Genomic DNA, 20,333 nt, shown 5'->3' with positions numbered 1-20,333 from the left:
TACTTCCCCTCGGCCCAGAATCTCCTCAGACTCTCTATACAGTGGAGTGTAATTGAACTTTGGGTCCTTCTGCCTCTACCTCCCCACTGTGGACCACCGCTCCCGTTTTCGTGTGATGCTGGGGATAGAACCCAGAGCTTTGTGTTTGCTAGGCTAGCACTCGACCCACCAAGCCACATCTGCGGTCACAGAGGTCACAGGCATGGGACCTCCAGACTCTCATTCCAAGGCGACTCCCAGCAATGGTGGACTGGGGACATGCTGGCAATATGGGGAAGTTGGGGATCCCTCGCCAGAAACGTGATGTAGCTATGAGGTCAGGTTGGAGAGGCAGAGTTCGGTTCCCCAAGGCCTGTCTGTGTCTCTCACAGGGCCCAGAGGCTGTTCTCGGCACCTGGCTCTGTGTTTCATGGTTGGAGGGAGTAGGAGGGTATTGAGGTGTCTGTTGCTCAGGGGTGGGGTGGGGTGGGGTCCATGGAGTCCCGTATCCTATAGCTGCTGTGTCTTGCCTCAGGATTTCTGCTCCTTTCCTGTCTGAACGCTCCTGCCTGCCTGTGTCTTTTGTCTACCCTCCCCCTCCGTTTTCCAAATCTGTGTCCATTCTGAGGTAAATCTGCTCTCTGCTCTCTTCTTCCCCCGGTTTCTCTCTCCCTGTCCCTCACCCCACGTCCCCGCCCTTTTTCTCTCCTCCTCTCAGAATTCCCCACCCTTTTCCTCAGTAGCACTTACAGAACCTTGTGGCCTGTGTGGTCAAGCTGCTTGCTCTGTGCTGAGTGGAGCCTGGCTGTCTACCCTGAGTTGGAGACCCCTCGATACCTTTAGCTGCTCATAGGACAGGGTCCCCAGGCCACATGCCTTGTCCGGGTAGCAAGGGGCTCAGGGGTTGAGCTTGGTTGGTTGGTACCCGCGGCTGCGTCTCAGCAGGATGAGGATGGAGCAGGTTGGCAAATGTCGGGGCTGAAGGGATGGGGAGAGAGTACCGGGAGCTCTGTGGGGCAAGCTGGGCTCTGGGAAAAGTCGGGGGAGTGGGCTCCCATCTGACCAGGGACCCGTGCTGGTCAGTTCAGGCTCCTGCTGAGAACTGCCATCTTGACCCCTGTCTATGCTCCCCAGAAACCAGGCGATGCGGAAGAAGCTGATCCTATACTTCAAGCGAAGGAACCACGCGCGCAAGCAGTGGGTGAGTCTCGTCTTGTCCCTTCCATGTCACGTGCAAGCAGTGGGTGAGTCCTTCTCACCCCGTCTCCTGCATGCCATAGGAAATCAATAGGTCTTCTGTGCCCTCAACACCATGGGCAAGCAGTGGGTGAGTTCCGCTTCCATTCTGCCGTTCTTCAAGGCGCATCCCTGTCCCCTCTCTTCCGTTGGTGCCCCCATGGATGAGGTCCCGTGCCCCCACGGCCATCTGAGAGTCAGGGCCTCTTCAGGCCATGCTAGCCAGACCCTGAGGTCCCTGTTGACTCTGCAGCTGTTGGGATGGACGTCTGGGTCATGGAAGAATGCTGTGGATGAGCCATCGAGGCGACAGCTGCTGTGGTGGCTGGGGCTTTGGGTGGGGCTCCTGACCCCCTTTCCCAGGCCTTGGGATGGGGGAGCTCCTGAAGCTTAAGAAGGGAGTCTTGAATTCACTCTATAAATGCCTGTCACGGGCTTTTGTGCCCAGGGCGGCTTTAGGGAGAGATGGAGGCGGCAGGGCCCTGAGAAACGAGCCTCCCCTTCCCCAGCCAGGTCCAGGCTTCTGGAAAAAGCAGCCATTGGAAAGCAGCAGGGCCCCTGGTCTGTGGTGGTGGGCGGTGGTCCTGCTTCCTGAAGCAGGGCGAGCCCTGTGAGGGACCCTGAGCAGCTGCGCTTTGACCCAGGGAGACCAGGGCTGAGGGATGGAGGCCAGGTCTCTGTCGTCACCCCAGCTACCAGGGTGGGAGTGACACCCTGCCATCACCCTGGAGCTGTGTTGCTAAGTAGTTTGTGGGGCCGACAGCCTTCAGCTTCCTGCCTCAGGATGTCCGCACAGTGTCTGCCCTGTGGTCCTGAGTCCAGGGAACGTCACCCTGCCTGGGCTCTGCATGAGGGCTCTGGTTAGGCATGAGCCCATACCAGCTCTGAACCAGTGTCAGGCTTTGACTGGTGTCATCCATTCCACTCAAACTGGGGGCTGCTGGGAGACAGCCCGGGGGGCGGGGGCAGGGGTGGCTAACTGAGGAGAGCAGAGAAGGCAGGCAGGGTGCAGGCTGACTTCACAGGCTCTGCTCACCTGCAAGATGGGGCCGCAAGATGGTCCCCGCCTCCTTTCTCAGTCACGCCAGCCTGGTACTACTGGTACTACTGGTACTGGGATGGCAGGGCTGCTCAGTGGCGCCTAGAACCTGCGGGTATGTAGTAAACAGAAGGTGGCAACTAAGCGCTACTTACATTGAACTGGGGTGATGATGCTTGAGTCCAAATTGTGGGTGGAAAGATGGAGGGTGGTTACTAGTTAGGTGCCTTCAGCTGTGGTCACGGAATGCCCACTGTGTGTGGTGGTTCAAGTTGCGTGGGCATGGGCTTCGGGAACGGAGTTTTAGGCACAGCGTTGCACTCCAGCAGTTTTCCCTCAGCAGTGCGTGTCGTCCCATGAGGTGGGTTTGTCTACCCAGCCCCGTATTTTAGGCGGAGAAACTGAGACAGGGAGGTTAGGTCACGTGCCCCATGCCACACAGCTGAGAAGTAGTAAGGTCTGGGTTGGCACCTGGCTGCCTGCTTCCCGAGTCTGTGTTCAGACCCTCCTGGGTAGGCAGCTCTTGCCCTGAATTTGGGGGGCAGAAAACGAGGTTTCAGATAAGCTCGGGAGGGGAAGGGGTGCCGGGCAGCAGAGGAGGGGTGGCCATGCCAAGATAGAGAGAGCGAGAAAGGGCAAGCTAGTCATGTGCATATCTTTTGCTGAGCGAGGGCATGGCAGGTACAGAGGACCCGGGGCAGGAGCCAGCTCAAGGCATTCTATAGAGGACTGTTAGGTTCATCCTCAGCACGGGGCACAATTGATAAACACGCTGTTAGTGTAGACCATGTTGTGCACCGTCAGGCTTCTCAGCCACAGAGAAGGGTAACAGTGTAGTGATGAAATTACCCACACCCTAAGACCATGCTGGTCAGCTCCGGGATCACCGTGCTCAGACCACAGGAGCAAAGGCCCTTGCTGCTATTGGGTGAGGAGAAGGCAGGCTTGGGAGTCCGCTCAACCCCCTACAATCCTGCCACCCCATTCTGTCACCCCTGAATGCCACCCACAGCCCTGAGCTTCCAGCCTTAGCCTTGTCTGATGTCCCAAGTCAGAGGTCCCCACAGCTCCTGGAAGGAGCCAGTGAAGTGGAGGAGATTTTGGAGTGGGCTTAGGGTCATAAAGAAATTCTCCATCGCTCCAGGGGCTGTGAGGAGAAGGGAAGTGCTTTTTAGAGGTGAGGGGAGAGCCTCTGAGCCGGGAGGCTCTGCAGCCCAGCTGGCCTGCCTTAGGGAGGGAAGGCCTCCATGCTGCAGTTTGGCGAAGAGCTTTCTCATTTTCCCGCAAGGCCTGGAGAGACTGAGCCATGGGCCACCCCACTCGCCTCATCATGAGTTGGACCCCAGGGCTGGGGCCAGTCCCTGGGAGTTCTTGGTGCTACCCAGAGAGGAGCCTGCCTCACTCCTTCGTGCAGGGCCAAGTGTGCTGGAGACCTGTTTCCACCCAGCGGGGGCTGACGGAAAGAGGTCTGCCTCTTCCCCTGGCCAAGCCCCCACTCCCTGTGAGCAGTGTCCCTGGACAGTGGCAGTCAGTGGATCCTGGCCCCTCTGGACCAGGTGCACACACCACCCAGTAGATGCAGACACAGATTATAGCAGGCCACATTGTAGTTAGACCTGGGGAGGGACTGTCCTATCTAGACAGAGCCTCTTCCTGGGGAGCTGCTTGGGGTTTTGTGCTGGTGCCTGGGGCTGTGGAGTATGTGGGTATTCTTGAGGTCTTGGGGCTCTGTTTGTCTGCAAGGTATGGATGGGACAGCCCAGGCCCTTAGTGGGGCAGCTGACCAACACCGTCAGCTCTGGTGCCCTCTGCTGTCTCCATCTTCTGGTCTTAGAGTGTTCTAAGTGTTCTTCCCCTGGGCCTCTGGGTGGGAGCCAGGAGGCTTCGGCTGGACCGGTAGTGTCCGCCCCTGTTTCCTCAGCTGGGGTCCCACACCCCTGATAATTGTTCACCTCTTGTTGAACCACAGGCACGGGGTGCTCTGGGTCAGAGGTTAAGCACACCCTGGCAGTATCAGGGCGCAAGAACATGGCCGGGGTATTCTATGACCACGTCTCCTGCCCTCCTGTGGCTGCTAGAGGTGGGGTTTTGAAATGGTCTCCTTGGATATGCAGAGGGCATGTGGCTGTGCTCTGACTGGTTGGGAGATATGCAGCAGGCACCTCGGTGGTTAGACAGGGAGGGGGACTTCCTCATCCTGCAGAGGAGGGCAGAACCTTCTCTCCAATGTCTGCTAGGGTTTGGGGAGTGTAGCCACTCCAGAGACCAGGGACGAGGAACTGCCTAGAAAGCGGATGCTCCCTGGGGATTCCTTTCCTGGGCCACAAGAGCTCTACAAAGCCATGTTGCCCAGGACAACTTCCTGAAGTGGTGGTACCCGGCTTGATCTGTTGTACCATGTCCATGGCGGCTGGTGTGAGCAGAGGGCATGAGCCCCAGCTTCTTGGTCCAGGGCTGTTTCTCATTTGGTTGTGTGACTGAGAGAATAACTTGGAGGGGCTGGTGGCTTCCAAGTCGGATGAGCCCCCTGCAGAGGAGACGTGGCTCTGGGGAAGGAGAGGCCATAGCATCCATGGGGCACCCATGACTTCCCAGGGGCCATGGGCTCTGTGACTGACGGAGTAAGTCTGCTCCCGTCTGTCTCCCGACTGTCCGTGTGAGTACGGTGGGCAGGCTCTGGCCCTCACCAGCGTGCCGCCCTCTGGCCATGCCCCACAGGAACAGCGCTTCTGCCAGCGCTATGACCAGCTCATGGAGGCATGGGAGAAGAAGGTAGAACGCATTGAGAACAATCCGCGGAGGAGGGCCAAGGAGAGCAAGGTGCGGGAGTACTACGAGAAACAGTTCCCGGAGATCCGCAAGCAGCGGGAGCTGCAGGAGCGCATGCAGAAGTAAGGGCTCCTCCACAGTGGATGGTGCATGCAGGGGTGAGGATGCGCAGGGGTGAGGGTGAAGAGATGAGCCCATGCTAGAGAGAACACATGCAGGGGCACTTGCATGCGGAAGTGAGGGCACAGAGGTGAGGGCAGGGTGCAAGAGTGAGCCCATGTCAGAGAACACATGCAGGGGTGCGTGCAGAAGTAAAGGTTCCACAGTGGATGGTGCATGCAGGGGTGAGGGTGAAGAGATGAGCCCATATCAGAGAACACATGCAGGGGTGCATGCATGTGGAAGTGAGGGCAGAGTGTAAGAGTGAGCCCATGTAAAAGAACACACGCAGGGGCGCGTGCAGAAGTAAGCGCTCCTCCACAGTGGATAGTGCATGCAGGGATGAGGATATGCAGGGGTGAGGGTGAAGAGATGAGCCTGCGTTAGAACACATGCAGGGGGGAGTGTGTGTGGAGGTCAGTGATGCGCTGGTCCATGTGGTGGTGGCCTGTGTCACAGAGTGGCATCACAGGGCTTCATCCTTAGAGCTAGGGACCCTTAGTACCTGATGGGCCCAGACACTCTGTCCCTTCTCCTTCCATCCCACACCCCCTGAAGCTGCTGAGTGAGACTCAGCTGGGGCTGGGGTTGTGTGGGTGATGGCTTCACCCAGCTCCAAGGTGGGTGCCTGTCCCCACTGTGGCCACAAGGGCAGAAACCTTGGCGGGCTGTTCTCAACAGATGAAGCTAGGCAGGTATGGTCAGGCTCCTCAGGCCTGTCTCCCCGACCCAGAGCAACATGGGTTTCAGGAGCTGACCTGAGGCCCAGAGACCTGCGCCTGACCCTCAGGCTGGAGGCAACACTGGGTTCCTGGTGGGTCTCTGTACCTTGTTAGAGTGATTCACAGGAGATGGACTGCTACCCCGTCACCTCAGGGATTGGCATTCGCGAGGGCCCCCCAGCCTCTCTGGACTCCAAGCCTGTGATCAGATGTGGGGTGGGAGGCCTAGCCCTGACCTCCCCCTCCCCATTCACCTCTAGAATGTTCTGCCCCACAGACCCGGCCTAGCCTCTCAGTAGGACGGCTGATCCTGACTGTGTCCCTCTGGTCTTCAGCAGGGTGGGCCAGCGAGGCAGCGGGCTCTCCATGTCGGCTGCCCGCAGTGAACATGAGGTCTCCGAGATCATTGATGGCTTGTCTGAGCAGGAGGTGAGTCCACTGTGACGCCATAGGCAACACATTGCTTCTTCATGTCCCTCTTCATGTCCCTTACGTGTGTTCCATGTCACAGCAGGCAGGTGCCAGCAGGAAAGGAAGCTACCCTGATGCTTTCAGTCCAGAGGCTGGTGGTGGACATGGGTCAGACCCAGTGTGGGGTGTTGTGGGCACACCAACAACCAGTGGCCATGCCTGTCCCCACAGTGCAGAGATCCCAGCAAACTGTGGAAGGTGGCCTGGCAGGACAGAGCTGGGGAAGGTCACCAATTCTCATGCTGTCTGCCCTTGGCAGAACTGGCAGGCGAGCCCATCAGTGGGGTCAGGTGGGGCCAGCTGAGGACCGTCCTAGCCTGTTGTCCCTTGGGTCCTCCCAGGGACACCTAGACACCAGTGCCAGTATTGGTGACCCCAACCTGTTGTCACCATCGCAGCCAGAGAAGGCCATGAAGCAGAAGAGATGCTCATCCCTCCCTAGTGAGGGGCTATTTGGGCCTGTCCCTTTCTGGTCTGTGGGCCAGGTGTCCAGTGTGACATTTGTCCCCATGGCCAGCACCACAGTGGACCCAGCATGCCGGGTGCCGGGACCCTTGCTTCCTTCCCAGTAGCTCTGCCCACAGCTAGAAGTGGCTGTAGCATCCCTTTTCCCTCGAACCCCTTGAGGCTGTTTACATGGAAACCAAGACGGGGTGCTGGACAGAGCAGCCAGGGACACCTTTGTGGCTGTGGAGCGACCGTTAGAGCTGTTCTCTGGGCTGAGTCCCTCTCCATCCAGAGCTGGGCGTGCACCCGGTATTGGCTGCTTACGTTGTTTTCTTGTGCACACTGACAGCCCCAAGCACCTAGCAGCCTGACCAGCTCGGGGCCTGCACCCCACCGCAATGTAGCACCCCCCATGCCTGGCCTTGGAGTGACGTCCTTTTGCCATAGTTCTGCTGGAAAACCTCCCCTCCTCTTGTGGACAGAAAGCAGAACTCGAAAAGCCACCAGCTGCAGCCATGGGGCCATCTTGGCTGGCGAACATGTGGCTGGGTTCAATACCTGTCCCGCCGATGTGGCGGCTCCATCAGCATTAGGATATGGACGTGGCTTTCATTTCCTCTGTAAGCAGGACGAAGGTGGCTCTGTCCACCTATGCATTGGACTCTTCCCTGGGTCCTAACCACACACGCTCCCCTTGGGGGAGCCATTACCAGAGCGAGGCTGGAGGCAGAGTCTGGGTCAGAACCAGAAAGTGCTGGTCAGGAGACACTTGGCAGTCAGCGGAATTTCCCTAACATGGCCGGGCGAGGCAGCCACAGAAGGGCAGGGCAGGCCGAGTCCCCAGGGGATGATGGAAAGTCTTGGTTGTGAGGGCTAGGCAGGAAGGTGGCTAGGCCCTCTGAATGCCCTGTGCTATGCCCTGGATTCTTGGCTCTGAACCAGACATGTGCCATCCCATGAGTGCGTGGAGCCGGGCTGGGCTGTGCCCTGTCCCTGCCCTCACAGTGTTTTATTACACTGCCTTCATGGCCTCTCCTGCTGCAGATGAGGCCTCCTGCTCTGGACTAAATTTACAGCTCTGCCTTCCCGCTGTCCCACACCTCTAAATCCTCCCCAGCGCCAGCCACTGCTGGCTTTTAATTCATCATCATCATCATCATCTCCCCCGCTGCCCCCAGGAATGTCCGAGGGCCGGGACATCTGCCGCTCACCTGCTAGGCCCTGCACTCGCCCTCTGACCCCACCCTCTGCTCTCCTGCAGAATCTGGAGAAGCAGATGCGTCAGCTGGCAGTGATCCCGCCCATGTTATATGACGCGGACCAGCAGAGGATCAAGTTCATCAACATGAATGGGCTCATGGACGACCCCATGAAGGTGTACAAGGACCGCCAGGTTACCAACATGTGGAGTGAGCAGGAACGGGACACCTTCCGTGAGAAGTGAGTGTCCTCCACGGCTGCCTGGGATCCCTGCCTGCCTCTTCTCTGTCCTCACACCCTAATCACAGGGAAAGTCTGTCCAGAATCCTCCCTGCTCCAGCGGCACACTGGGGTCCTTGGCCTCTATCTCTGCCTCTATCTCCATGGGAAGCATGTCCTTGTCTCCTTTAGGTAATGGATTTGTGCCTCCGTAGTCCTCACAGCACTGAGCCAGGCAGGTCCCCCTACATGGGCTCAGAGAGGTGTCCACACCCAGCGGGGCCACTGAGCTGCCTATGGTGGAGGCGGGGTGCCGCTGTCCAGCTGGAATGGAGAGACCGTGGGGAAGCCAGGGCTTCAGCCAGCAGGAACAGGGTGTGTAGGAGATGAAGCTCAGCTGGGTGTGGTGGCCACACCTTTAATCCCAGCAATGAGGACGCAGAGGCAGGCAGATCTCGAGTTCGAGGCCAGCCTGGTCTACAGAGTGAGTTCCAGGACAGCTAGGACTGTTTCACAGAAACTCTGGGAGGCTTCTGGGTGAGAGTTTCAGGGGGGAGATGAGTGTGGAGCTCTTGGGTGAAGGAAGAGCTTTTCAGCTTAGGGTGAGGACCTGAGGTGTGGTGTCATCTCCCCTTTTGGGGACCATAGAAGAGGTGGTGGGTCTCATGGTGTGGTGTTTGGAACAGTGTCCTACGAACACTCCACCTTGAGGCAGAGCCCCCTCCTCAGAGAGGCCCAGGACAGGAGTTAAGAAAGTAGAAACTGAAGCCGGGGCGGCGGCATGTTGCCCAGGAGGGCCTGTGAGAACAAGGTTCTTGTGTAACAGACACCAGTTGAGCAGAATGGCTGACCTGCTTTCCAGAGAGGCCCTTGTCTGCCTCAGAACATTTCCTTACGCCTGCTGGGGGAACGGTTGTCTAGGGTCAGGCTGTACCTGCCCTTTGAAGGGTGCTGTACAACAGGCCGGCCCCACCCCCAGATCACAGACAAGGCTTGGTGGCGCACAGGGCATGGGCACAGGTGACAGTCTTCAGAGTGGCCTTTGGCTGTGGGAACACAAAAAGTCCTCAGAGGGATGGTAGAGTGAGCCTCATGTCCCCAGCACAAGTCAGCGGGGGACGTACCCTGAGGAGCCGCTCCCACAGGCAGCTCAGGTCAGGGGCTCTTGTCCTTGGGCTCTTCGGGGCTTGTATCTGGGACTCCTGTTCTCTATGGTGTGCTGTAGGACATGACCCAGGACAGTGGCCAGAGGGCAGTCATGCGTCCTGAGGTGGCTGAGGCTCTGTGTGTCCAGGCCTGCTATTTTGGTGGATGAGCGGTTCGGGGGTGTTTTGTGTGGCCGAACCTTCCTGGGGAATCTCCATTGTTCTTTAGGCATAGTGATTTACTCCGATAATTCCATAGCTGATGTCTACTGGTGTATCTATGCAAGACGCAGCCACACTAAGTGGGTCTTTGAGGTCTCTGTGGAGGCCTCACTTGCCAAGGTGCTGATGGCGAGCGCTCTACCACTTAACCAAAGCATGCCCCTGCACAAGCCAGCCTCCATCCAGCCTCAGTTTCCTCCTGTGGAAAATGGGCATGGCCGTATAGTACTCTTAGTATCCGTGGGGGCTCCGTGGCAGGGCAGCACAACAGAGGCTGGGCTCTGGTGGGAACCGAACTGGTATTGCCGGCAGCCACTTCTGCCCAGGAGATCCTAGGAGCCCCAACACAAAAAGCTTTGGACACCATGTGAACGGTTGATGATTTGCCGAAGACCCATGCTTATCTTAGGGTCAGTCACATTAACAGATGTAAGTTCACATGAACAGTCGTTACTCAGTGTTATTTAGGGGACAGTAACACGGGGACCCCAAATATGGTTACAACAGAGTCTCATAGCTCAAGCTGGCCTCAGACTCACTGTGTAGCCAGGGCTGGACTGGACCCTCCTGCTTAGCCTCCCGAATGCTGGGATCACAGCATGAACCACTATGGCCTACCTTTAAGTCAGGGCTGCTTTATATAGCACAGGCTGGCTTTGAACTCTGAAACTTCTTGCCTCAGCCACAGCCTAGCATGTGCTGCTACGGTTGACTGCCTTTTGGAGCCTTATTGACCTGTGACTTGGTTGAACCATAGATGTAGAACCTCGCACATGCTCCCTCAGCAGTGGCATGAAGTGCTCAGTGCCAGGCTGAACCCAGGACCTCATGTGTGCCCACTCTGAGGACAGGCTACCTCTGAGCCACATAGTTTAATTTTTTTCTCTTATACTTTGGAGATGAGGTCTCACCAAATTGCCCTGTTTGGCTTGGAACTCACTGTAGCCCAGTCTGGCTGTCCACCTGCCTCAGCCTCTTGAGTTGCTGGCTTACAAGTTGAATCATCAAGTCTGACTCTGTCTCCAGTGACCTGGTGATGGTGAGGAGGTGATGCCCTGAAGTGTCTCAGCTTTGATTCCTGGTGTCCTGGGGCTCATTACTGCCCGGGGAAGCCCCGTAGGAGGGATGGGGGCAGGGCAAGAGTGGTAGGTGCCCCAGGCTTGCCTGCCACCTGGGTAGGCGGGGCCCTGGCAGGGTAGCCCGCCATCCTGCCGCCCTGCTACCACGGCTTCCTTGGGAAGAGCTAAGAGGCCCTTCCGGATTCCCCAGTGTCTGGCGGGGGGAGCCGGGAGGGGCCTCTGGCCTGCTGCCCAGCCACCTGGAGGCCAGGCGGGGCAGCCCAACACAGGCTGGGCTCTGGTGGGAACCGGCCCCATACTGCTGGCAGCCATTTCTGCCCTGGGAGATACCGGGGTGGTGGCAAGTTATTGGAGACAAGGGGACAGGCCCAGTGACGCCACTCAGCACCCCTGGGGTGTGAGCAGGCCTTGACCCTATCCCCACCCCCACGACTGCCTGGCCCTGACATTTCAGCTGGCCGGCTTTCCCAGTAATGCTCAGCCTTCGCAGGAAGCTGGTGGCTTGGCGCCAGTTCCCGCCACCCCCTGCGGCTCCAGCCACTTTTGGCTTTTCCTGGGCATCCGAGGCTCTGCTCCAGCACTCAGGAGGCCTTATCGCCTGGCTGGCCTGACCTCATCCAGGCAGGCTCGGCGTAGGCTGGGCTAGGCCAGGCCGGGCCAGGCCCAGCTTCTCAGACCGAGCTGGGGAAAGACACAAAAGCAGATCTGGGGGGGTGGGGGACCCCACTGGCAAGCTGAATGCCGTGTCCTCATTTTTCCTGGAAGCCTGCGGCAAGACAAACAAATGTATTTTCAAAGGCATTACAGCCAGTGAGTCACTCAAAGGAACGCCCTGGACCCTGGTCCCTGCCCCGCAGCCCTTCCCACGCCCTGAAGATCTCGTGGGGCGGCGCCCGCCAAGCCAGGCTGGGGTGGCAGGCACCCGGGCACTTTGAGCTCCTGGTGTCTTGTGGGGCCTCCCTCAGCCTCGGCCAGGCCTCAGCGCCTGTCTTTCTCCTCCCCCAGGTTCATGCAGCACCCCAAGAACTTTGGCCTGATCGCCTCATTCCTGGAGAGAAAGGTGAGTGTCCGTTTCTGGCTGGCAGCGCTGGGCACTAAACCAGCTTGCCATCCACTCCCCAGGGCTGGTATCTGCGCTGGGTGGAGTGCGTGCCCCTCCTCTGTCTCCCCGGCCAGCTCCATCTTTTTCCCTGCCTCCGCCTCCTTCCTCAGGGGGAAAGCCATGCTGGCCCCACCCGGGATGGGGAGGAGCCTCGGGCTTCAATCCCAGGCGTCCCAGGAAAGCTGTGGGGACTGGCATCGCATAGCCATTTGCCCAGCACACTGGGGTGGATGCCAGTTCAGAGAGTTTTGCCACGTTCCAACTGAGGCCTTGTGGCCAGGTATGGCCTGCATCCAGGACTGTGTGGAATGATCTCTTGAATCCATGTGATGGATTTTGTGGGCTTCCTGACACTCAGATAACTACTTCCGGTGTGCGGCTAACACGTCTCTATCCTTCTGAATAAACCTTCCTGCAGAATTGGTGTTTGAACCCCGTCTGTCCCCCAAACCTGATCCTGGAGCACTCTGTTCTAGCTCTGCCTCCTGTTGGCAAGGCGTCACATGTCACCAGAGGGCAGTTATCCGGCCTTTACTCAACACACTAGAATGGCCGACAGCACATGAGCAGCCCTTGGTGTGGGCCCTTGGTGGCACTGGCTGTGTGCTAGAGTTGTTTCTATAGACCCCAGCACCTCAGATTACCATGCCCCCCCCCCTTGAGGGCTGCACTTTGTGTCTGGTCCCTCAGCGGTGGGATGCCCACCAGCCTGGCTGGCCCCTGCCCTGAGTCCCAGGTACGCTGGCAGCCGGTGGGAGTGGGGCACAAGATCCAGACAGCCATTTTCAAAGACAGTGATCATTCCTTACATCTGTCGTGGGGGCTGATAGGTTCTGAGATCCTTTGGGATCCAGTACCTGAAGAACCAGTGTTGGGAACCAGCCCTATAAATAGCCTACCTGACTGGTGATGTGTCCTGCTGGGTGTGGGCAACTCAACCGTCCTAGGTTAAGGCTAGGGCTCCACTGAGCCAGGGTGGCTCAGAAATTGGAGGTTGAGCAAGACTGTGGGGGAGGGAAGAGGATGGGAGTGTGAGAGCCTAGATGAGGCTGGTCAGAGCCTCGAGGACACAGGTGCCTGCTAAAGGCCAGTAGGGTCAGGCAGTGTGACCGTGAATGAGGTTGACATCCAGGTCGGACTCCTCATCTTACCATACACTGCCAGGCCAAGAGGAAGGTTAACACCTACCTGGGCCGACAGGCACAGTTTGTCTGGTGGGTCAGGGGTGTGAGAAGGGTTGGCTTGGAAGACCCTGGAGGCACAGTGTCTGTTCATGGCACATTCCAGGGGTGGCCTGATGTGTAGGCAGCTGGGGTCTGTCCCACTCCACAGTCCTCATGGTCTCTGGCTTGACACTAGGTCAAACATGATAGGAATGAACACCTCGGGCACAGTGGCTACTATACGCATCCATCGAAGCTTCTTGTCCCCGGGGCCTAAGTTCTGGGAGAGGTTGTTCAGGACCCCGGGTGTCAGGGAAGGCACATAGGGCCATGTGTGACAAAGGCCGGGTTTGCGGAGCTGTATGTACCTGAGGCCTTGTTCTTCATGGTAGCTGGGCTGTTGGGATGTCGTCACTCTTACTTACCTATAGTTGCGAGGACAGGACCTATGTTGATAGCCTGTGACTCGACCGTCTCTCCATGCCAGGCTTTGTCCTGTGTGCTCATTCGGAGTCACCGACTTGATTGGCACGCTCAGTTTCTGCATGTTACACAAGCTGGTTGAGATTTGCCCTGGGTCCCCCAGCTTGTCATCAGAGGAACTAGGATTTGAACTCAGGCCTCTGGCTCCAGCACACTCCTCAGTGTCTTCTCTCTGTCCCACAGACAGTGGCTGAGTGTGTCCTCTATTACTACCTGACCAAGAAGAATGAAAACTACAAGAGTTTGGTGAGGCGGAGCTACCGGCGCCGAGGCAAGAGTCAGGTGAGAGAAGGTGTGGGTTGCTTGGCTTTGGGGCCCAGGCCCCTGCCCTCGAGGGTCTCTTGCTGGGTGGTCAGTATCCCTCATGATTGGCACCTTACATCATTAGGGTTCCCTCTGTGGCGTCCGACTTGAAGAGGCTGTGGGCGGTGCAGTATGGGAGCAAACAGCTGTTCTGTCTTAGCTGGGACTTCCCTGGCCCAGGGCTGCCTGATCCATAGTCCTTATGGCTAAAAGGCCACATTTCAGGGTTGGAGAGATGGCTCAGCAGTTAAGAACACCAGCTGCATTTGTGCTTGGTGGTGCACGCCATTAATCCCAGCACTCGGGAGGCAGAGGCAGGCGGATCTCTGTGAGTTCGAGGCCAGCCTGGTCTACAGAGTGAGTTCCAGGACAGCCAGGGCTATACAGAGAAATCTTGTCTTGAAAAATGGAAGGGGGGAAAAAAAAGAGCACTGGCTGCTTTTACAAAGGACCCAAGTGTGATTTTCAGTACTCACATGTTGGCTCACAACCATCTATCTGTAACTCCACTCCTAAGGGATCTGATGTCCTCTTCTGGTCTCCATGGGTATCAGGCACATATATGGTACAGAGATATACATGCAGATAAAACACCCATATCCATAAAACATTTTTAAGGTGGGATGCACATTTTCAAAGTAAAGACTGCCTCGGACAATCTGGGGTGAACCACCAAACTTCCCCAACTCTGCTTCTTCACTGATGGATATTTAGGAGGAGAAATAGCCAGTGGTCACCATGTCGGTTTCATCCCTCGGTGTCTAGAATGAGCCTAGAGTGCCAGCCGCTGGCAGCTTGCGTTCTGCTGTCTGCCTCTGTGTAAATAAAGCTTTATTGACACAAAGCCATTACTGCACAGCCTGCAGTGTACAGCATCACTATCCACATTTAGGAAAAGCTGGCTGACCTCTGGAAGATAATTAGATAAATGCATGGGACCCTGGTACATAATGGCCAGGGATTCTGGGAGTGTGGTGTTTGGGAGGTGGAGAGAGACTGTGCTGCCATCTTCTCCCAGATTGGCAAAGGTTAGGCCCCCTTGCGCATTGGTCTGAACCATCAAGAGCAAGGCCTGCTGTCCACGAAACAGGTGCTTTCTGGTTCAGTTTGATCGGGAGGCTGATCTGCTGAGACAATTGAAACACCCCAGTAAATACAATGCCCCGGCAAGTTGGTAAATGTCTGCTGTGTAAGCATGAGCGCCCAGGTTCAGTCCCTAGAATTCACACCACAAGCTGGGTGTGGTAGCACATTCTTGTAATTCCAGTGAAGAGAGGTAGAGACAGGAAGATCCCAAGACTTGCTGGCCCTGGCCGGCCAGCCTACCTAATCAACAAGCTGTAGGTCCTAGAGAGAGACCCAGTCTCAAAATACAAGGTGGTACAAGGTGGACGGCTCTTGAGGAACAAGACCTGGCCTCCATATACATGTGCACACAGAAACAAACACACCCTCGTGTGTGCATGCTCAGTGAAACACCCAGGACTGAGTTTCTATCCATTCCAGACTTTAAGGATGGCTGGACTTGGTCTGTGGCTGTGGTTTTCCAGCTCATTTTATGTGCCCACAGTGAGCTGGCCTGCCCATGCTTCTGACAGATGTGTGACTCCACAGCTTTGTGGCACAGAGCAGTGGGTATGCTAGAGGTTTTGCTGGGGCACTCAGGAGTGTTCTAGAGTGGTGGACAAAAGGTCAGTTAGACACCAAGCAGAAAGTGTGGTGAGGTCGGGAGGCTTTGGGTCTACGGAGACAAGGGGCCTTGTTTAAATCTCTGTTCCCAGCCCTATAGAGAGAAGTAGAGGGGGCGCTGCTGCCTGCCATGGTGGTAGTGCTGCTGGTGATGGTGATGGCTGCAGTGGTGATAACGATGTTGCTGATGGAGAGGATGGTTTTGATGATAATGCTGGTGATCATGGTCTTCGGGGATAGCGGTTGATATTGGTGATGATGATGGGGGTGTGATGCTGGTGATGGCAGTGATAGTGATTGTCTTAGTTACTTTTCGGTTGCTGTGATAAGATACCGTTGCCAAGGCAACTCACAGAAGAACGAGTTTACTTGGGCTTACCGTTCTAGAAGGATAAGAGTCCATCATGGCAGAGAGGCGTGGCAGCAAGTGGTAGGCATGGCGACAGCAGCAGGAAGCTGAGGGCTCACACCTTGAAGCATAAGCTCCAAGCAGAGAGAACAAACTGGGGGGGGGGGGGTCACAGGTAGCTTTTAAACCTCAGAGCTTGCCCCTGGTGACGCACTTCCTCTAATAAGGCCACACCTCCTAAACCTTCCTAAACAGTGCTGCCAATTTGGGACTCAAGTGTTCAAATGCTTGAGAGTTACGGGAAGCATTTCATTTAAGCCACCACAGTGATGATGCTGATTTTGATGGTGGTGGTGGTGATGGTGGTGGTGGTGATAATGGTGGTAGTGATAGCTGTAGTAGCCACAGTGACAGTGGGTCAGCAGCTTAAGGGAGAAAGTGACTCCCTTTCTACTCAGAGAGCTGAGAACGTAGCTAACGGGACATCCACAGGAGACAGACCAGGGACAGACGCACTCCCATGGCTGGGAGCTGAGGGAAGACGTTTGTCCTGCTGGGATCCTTCCATAGTGGGGCTAGCCTGTGATCTCTGGTCAGCTGCACTGCCGGTGTGTTTCATGTGAGGCTCTGCTGCTGGGCTGTGGACTCTAGGGACCGATTTTTCTGGGCTCTGCGCTGTGGCCACACGCCCTGAAACAGGCTGAGGGTGGCCCTGCCCAGCGTGGCTGTGTCCTGTGGTACGGCTTCTGTCTCCATCTGCTCTTTGGTCCCCGTTCCCACTGGTGCCTCCAGGAGCTGCTAGGCCATCTCTCTTCTGCCCATTTCTTGGCCATCTTGGGCACCCCTCACACTGTTCCTCATCCTCTGCACATCCCCTGGCTGGGGTGGCCGCTATTTATAGATGCTGTGGTGTCCGTGGTCCTGGTGTGGTTCCTGTGGCTCCAAGCCACACTCTGGCTTAGGAACACCACACGTGGCTATTCTGCTGCTCAGCACACCAGGTGCCTCTCAGAGTCTCCCCAAGAGGTGGCTCTTTGGACAGGATGCTTGTGCTTATGAGAGCATGCATCGAGTGCTCACTGCTCGCTAGGATTGGAGAACTACCATTACAGGGGGAGTCCATGTGTTCAGGAAGACTTTGGGAATTCCAGCAAGCCATCCCCACTGTCAGAATCCCCAGGGAAGAGCATCAAGGTAGACAAGACACCAGGTGGCACTTCTCAGGTCTTTAAGGTGCCAGTGGCCCTTCCCAAGCTCCACATCCTGCATGCCACTTTGGAAAAGTTGCATTTCCTGAGCTGGCTGCCTCCTTGCCTAGCCCACGCACATGTCCCGTGTCCACTGTCTGTCTGTTCTCGTCGTCATCGGCTCACCCCCACCCCCACCCCACCCCGCTCTCTTTCCATCTCTGCCTTGGTGGGATTAAACCAAGAGAGGACCAGAAGCAGAGAAGTGACGACCCTGGGGACACCTGGGGGTTTAGCACCCATGCCCCTCTGAACACACTGGGGACGGATGTCTGTGGAGATGTCGACTCCCAGGTTTACCTGCTTCTCTGGTGGCCAGCATGTCCCAGCCAAGTCTCTGGTTCTTCAGAACCTGCTGTTAGTGACTCTGAGAACCTCAGCCCTGGGGACTAGCCCCCAAGCGGGGAGCAAGGTGGTAGCGGTAAGGTAAGCCACAGGCACCCTCAGGGCCCTTTCTTGAGTGTCCCTACACAGACCGAGATAGCTAAGGACAGGGTAGCCAGTCCTTCCCTGCAAGGCTGTCTGGCCAGGTCTCTTGGAGGTGTCTGCCGTGGTAGTGTCCTGCACCTGTCCCGGGGCATCCATGCTGGCCTGGACCTGGTAGCCAGTCCTTGCCTGTCTGACTTCCTCCTGCCCTGTGTCGGTACTTGTTCAGTGGTCACATATAAAACACAGAGGGTATAAAGTCCTCAGGAAAGTCACTGGGTATCAGTGGTGGCCACCAATGTCCTGTCAGCTCTCAGCCCCACCGGCCAATGGTTGCCTTTATTCTGGGCCAAGAAAGAGTGAGGCTTTCCTTGACCTTAGCTGCCCCTGGGTGATGAGCGTAGCTGGCCGTGGGAGTGGCAGGCTCACCCTGTTGCGTAGCTAACAGGGTAGCTTCCATTCCAGAAACTTCTCTGGCCTCTACCTAGGGTGAAGCAGGCACAGGCATATAGACTCTGGGGAGCAGGAGCAGGGCCATTGACCGGCACCTTTCCCCAAGCTGCCCCATTGGCTGGACAGCAGTGTGATGGCCACCTCAGGTCCCTAGCCCGGATCTGCCCTGAGGAGAATCACATGCTGTGGAGTCACAACAGTGATCGCTACATCCTAATCCAGAGCCCGCAGGTGCCCGACCATGCCCAGAAGACATGCTGTGGCCTTGCTGTGGTGGTGGGGGACCTGTGACTGAGCAGGCCTGTCCCCGAGGGTAGACTAGGTCTCCTGGAGCATTTTCCTGCAGAGGCAGGGCATGAGACAGGAAAAGTCTGTCCCGGACTCCAGGCCAGCCGCTCTTGGCTGAGGGGGACGTTGGTGGCAGAGGCTCTTCGCCCTCACATCCTGGCCCACGGTGTTGTGTCGGCTGCCCCTCTGTCACACTGTGCTCTTTCCAGTCCTGGCCACACACGCTGGTCACTCTCTGCTGCTGTGCATGGCTTCCGCTCTGGGCTCTTGTCCTCCTTCAGGCTGGCCCTGTCTCCTGTCCGCTGTCATCTGTCTGTCTGCCTTCCTGTCTGCCCGTGTTTCTGTGACCCCTGTCACCTCCTCTTGTCCCCATCTCACCTCTTTGTCCACCTTTCCTCTCACCCTCCTCTCTGACCCTCACACTTGTTTCTGGGTGCTTGCCAAGGGGCAGACGGCCTTGTCCCCAAGCAGGGCCCAGGTGCAATATGACCAGCCCAGGAGCAGTATGCCCAGCAGGCTGCTCCAGCACCGGGTGGGCCGGCCAATGTATGGTTGGCACTCTTCCTTGAGGACCAGCTAGCCGCCCTTGCTTGCCTGTGAGGTTGCCAGAAGCTGGTGGCCGAGGCCTGTGTGTCACATGAAGCCACAGTGCCCTGGCTAGTCCATTTGGATGTTGGTCACCAGTGAGGGGATTGTGCTTGGGCCTCAGACCTTAGTAGGAGGCCTCCCGTCGAGGAGATGACGCTCCTTGGGGCCAGTCTGTGGTGGGCTGCGTAGCTGCTTTATTGAGGGTGTTCCGGGCAAGGCAGACCCGTGCCAACTCAGGCCCAGCTGAACAGGCATCCCTAGTTTCATGGCCAGCTCCATGCCGAGTGAGGAATCTGCTCAGGGCTGCCATTTGGGGAGCCCAGGAGGCTGGAGAGGCTGAACCCTGTGGATAGAGCAAGCTGGGTCACTTCTGTGGGAAATGAGAAAGGTTGGAGACATTTGCCTGGGCCAGGACACACGCAGCACAGAAGATTCAGCTTCTCCCACTGCCCCAGCTGACCACATTGCAGACTGGTAGTGTGGGTACTGCGTGGACATGATCCATCACCCCGAGACAGACATCACCCTGGCGCTCCTAAGAGCTGGTTGTTGCTTCCCAGATCAATAGCCCTGGGAGTTGCCCATCAGGGAAGGTCCCGCTGCACATGTTTGGGTCTGTTTTGATGACGTCACTGTGAGCAGGACACATGAAGTCTCTGGACAGCCACTCTGAGGTGGTGTGGAGGACTGCTGAAGTCCTGAGGAGCCACATGAGCAAGAGTAGCTTTCAGGGATCCGACCCCAAGGGCTTCTCTAGAAGGCACCTGAGGCCAGACTTAGAAGGGACTGGCAGGCAAAGGGCACAGTGGGTGGAAAGGCCCCAGGAAGAGACTCCCAGTGGCCTCTTCTGAAGGCAGGAGGGGGATGGGATCCAGCTACTCTGTGGCGGTAGTTCGAGAATGGGTGTGTCCCGGGTGTGGTGAGGACCACAGATTTTATTCTGGTGGTAGGGCAGGATCCTGAGAGAGAGGTGGGGAGTTGTGTGTGTGCATAGATTGACACTATCATTCTGCTCTAGATCCTTGAGACAGGGTCTCGCACATAACCTGGAACTGGGGTGGTGGTCAGCAAACCCCAGCAATCTTGTGTCGTGTGTCGCCCCCCCCCCCCCCAAAACACTGGGATTACAGGCGCACACAGCTCTGTGCAGCCTTTGATGTCAATGCTGGGATTTGAACTCGGGTCCTTAGGCTTATACAGCAAGCACCTTTCTTTGTCCTCCGCTGTCTCAGTCAGAGTTTCTGGTGCTGTGATAAATACTGTGACCAAAAGCAACTTGGGGAGAAACAGGTTTATTTCAGCTTACAGTTCCACAGCACAGCCCATCTCTGTGGGAAGTCAGGGCAGGAACTCAAGACAGGAATCTGGAGGCAGGAACTGGAGCAGAGGCCATGGAGGGGTGCTGCTTACTGCCTTGCTTCCCATGGATTGTTCAGCCTGCTTTTTATAGAACCCAGGGCCACCAGCCCACGGTGGTCTGGCCTCTCCCATATCGTCATCAATCAAGAACTGCACCACAGGCGTGCACACAGGCAGGCCAGTCTAATTTTCTCAA

The 20,333-nt window shown here is 57.0% G+C and overlaps 1 protein-coding gene across 1 annotated transcript in view; it reads left to right on the top strand.

Annotated features, from left to right (window-relative positions):
• Ncor2 (nuclear receptor corepressor 2) overlaps positions 1–20,333 on the top strand; it is a 164,958-nt gene that overhangs the window by 86,269 nt on the left and 58,356 nt on the right. Inside the window, 6 exon segments of the mRNA XM_052755477.1 lie at positions 1,114–1,180; positions 4,973–5,145; positions 6,243–6,333; positions 8,084–8,262; positions 11,693–11,747; positions 13,619–13,717. Coding sequence (XP_052611437.1) covers positions 1,114–1,180; positions 4,973–5,145; positions 6,243–6,333; positions 8,084–8,262; positions 11,693–11,747; positions 13,619–13,717 — 664 coding nt within the window.

The sequence above is a fragment of the Peromyscus californicus genome, unplaced genomic scaffold, assembly GCF_007827085.1.
Source record: "Peromyscus californicus insignis strain IS unplaced genomic scaffold, ASM782708v3 Scaffold_2__1_contigs__length_46816999, whole genome shotgun sequence".
NCBI classification, from domain to species: Eukaryota; Metazoa; Chordata; class Mammalia; order Rodentia; family Cricetidae; genus Peromyscus; species Peromyscus californicus.
The sequence above is the reverse complement of the archived record's forward strand: the minus strand, read 5'-3'. Positions and strand labels throughout refer to the sequence as shown.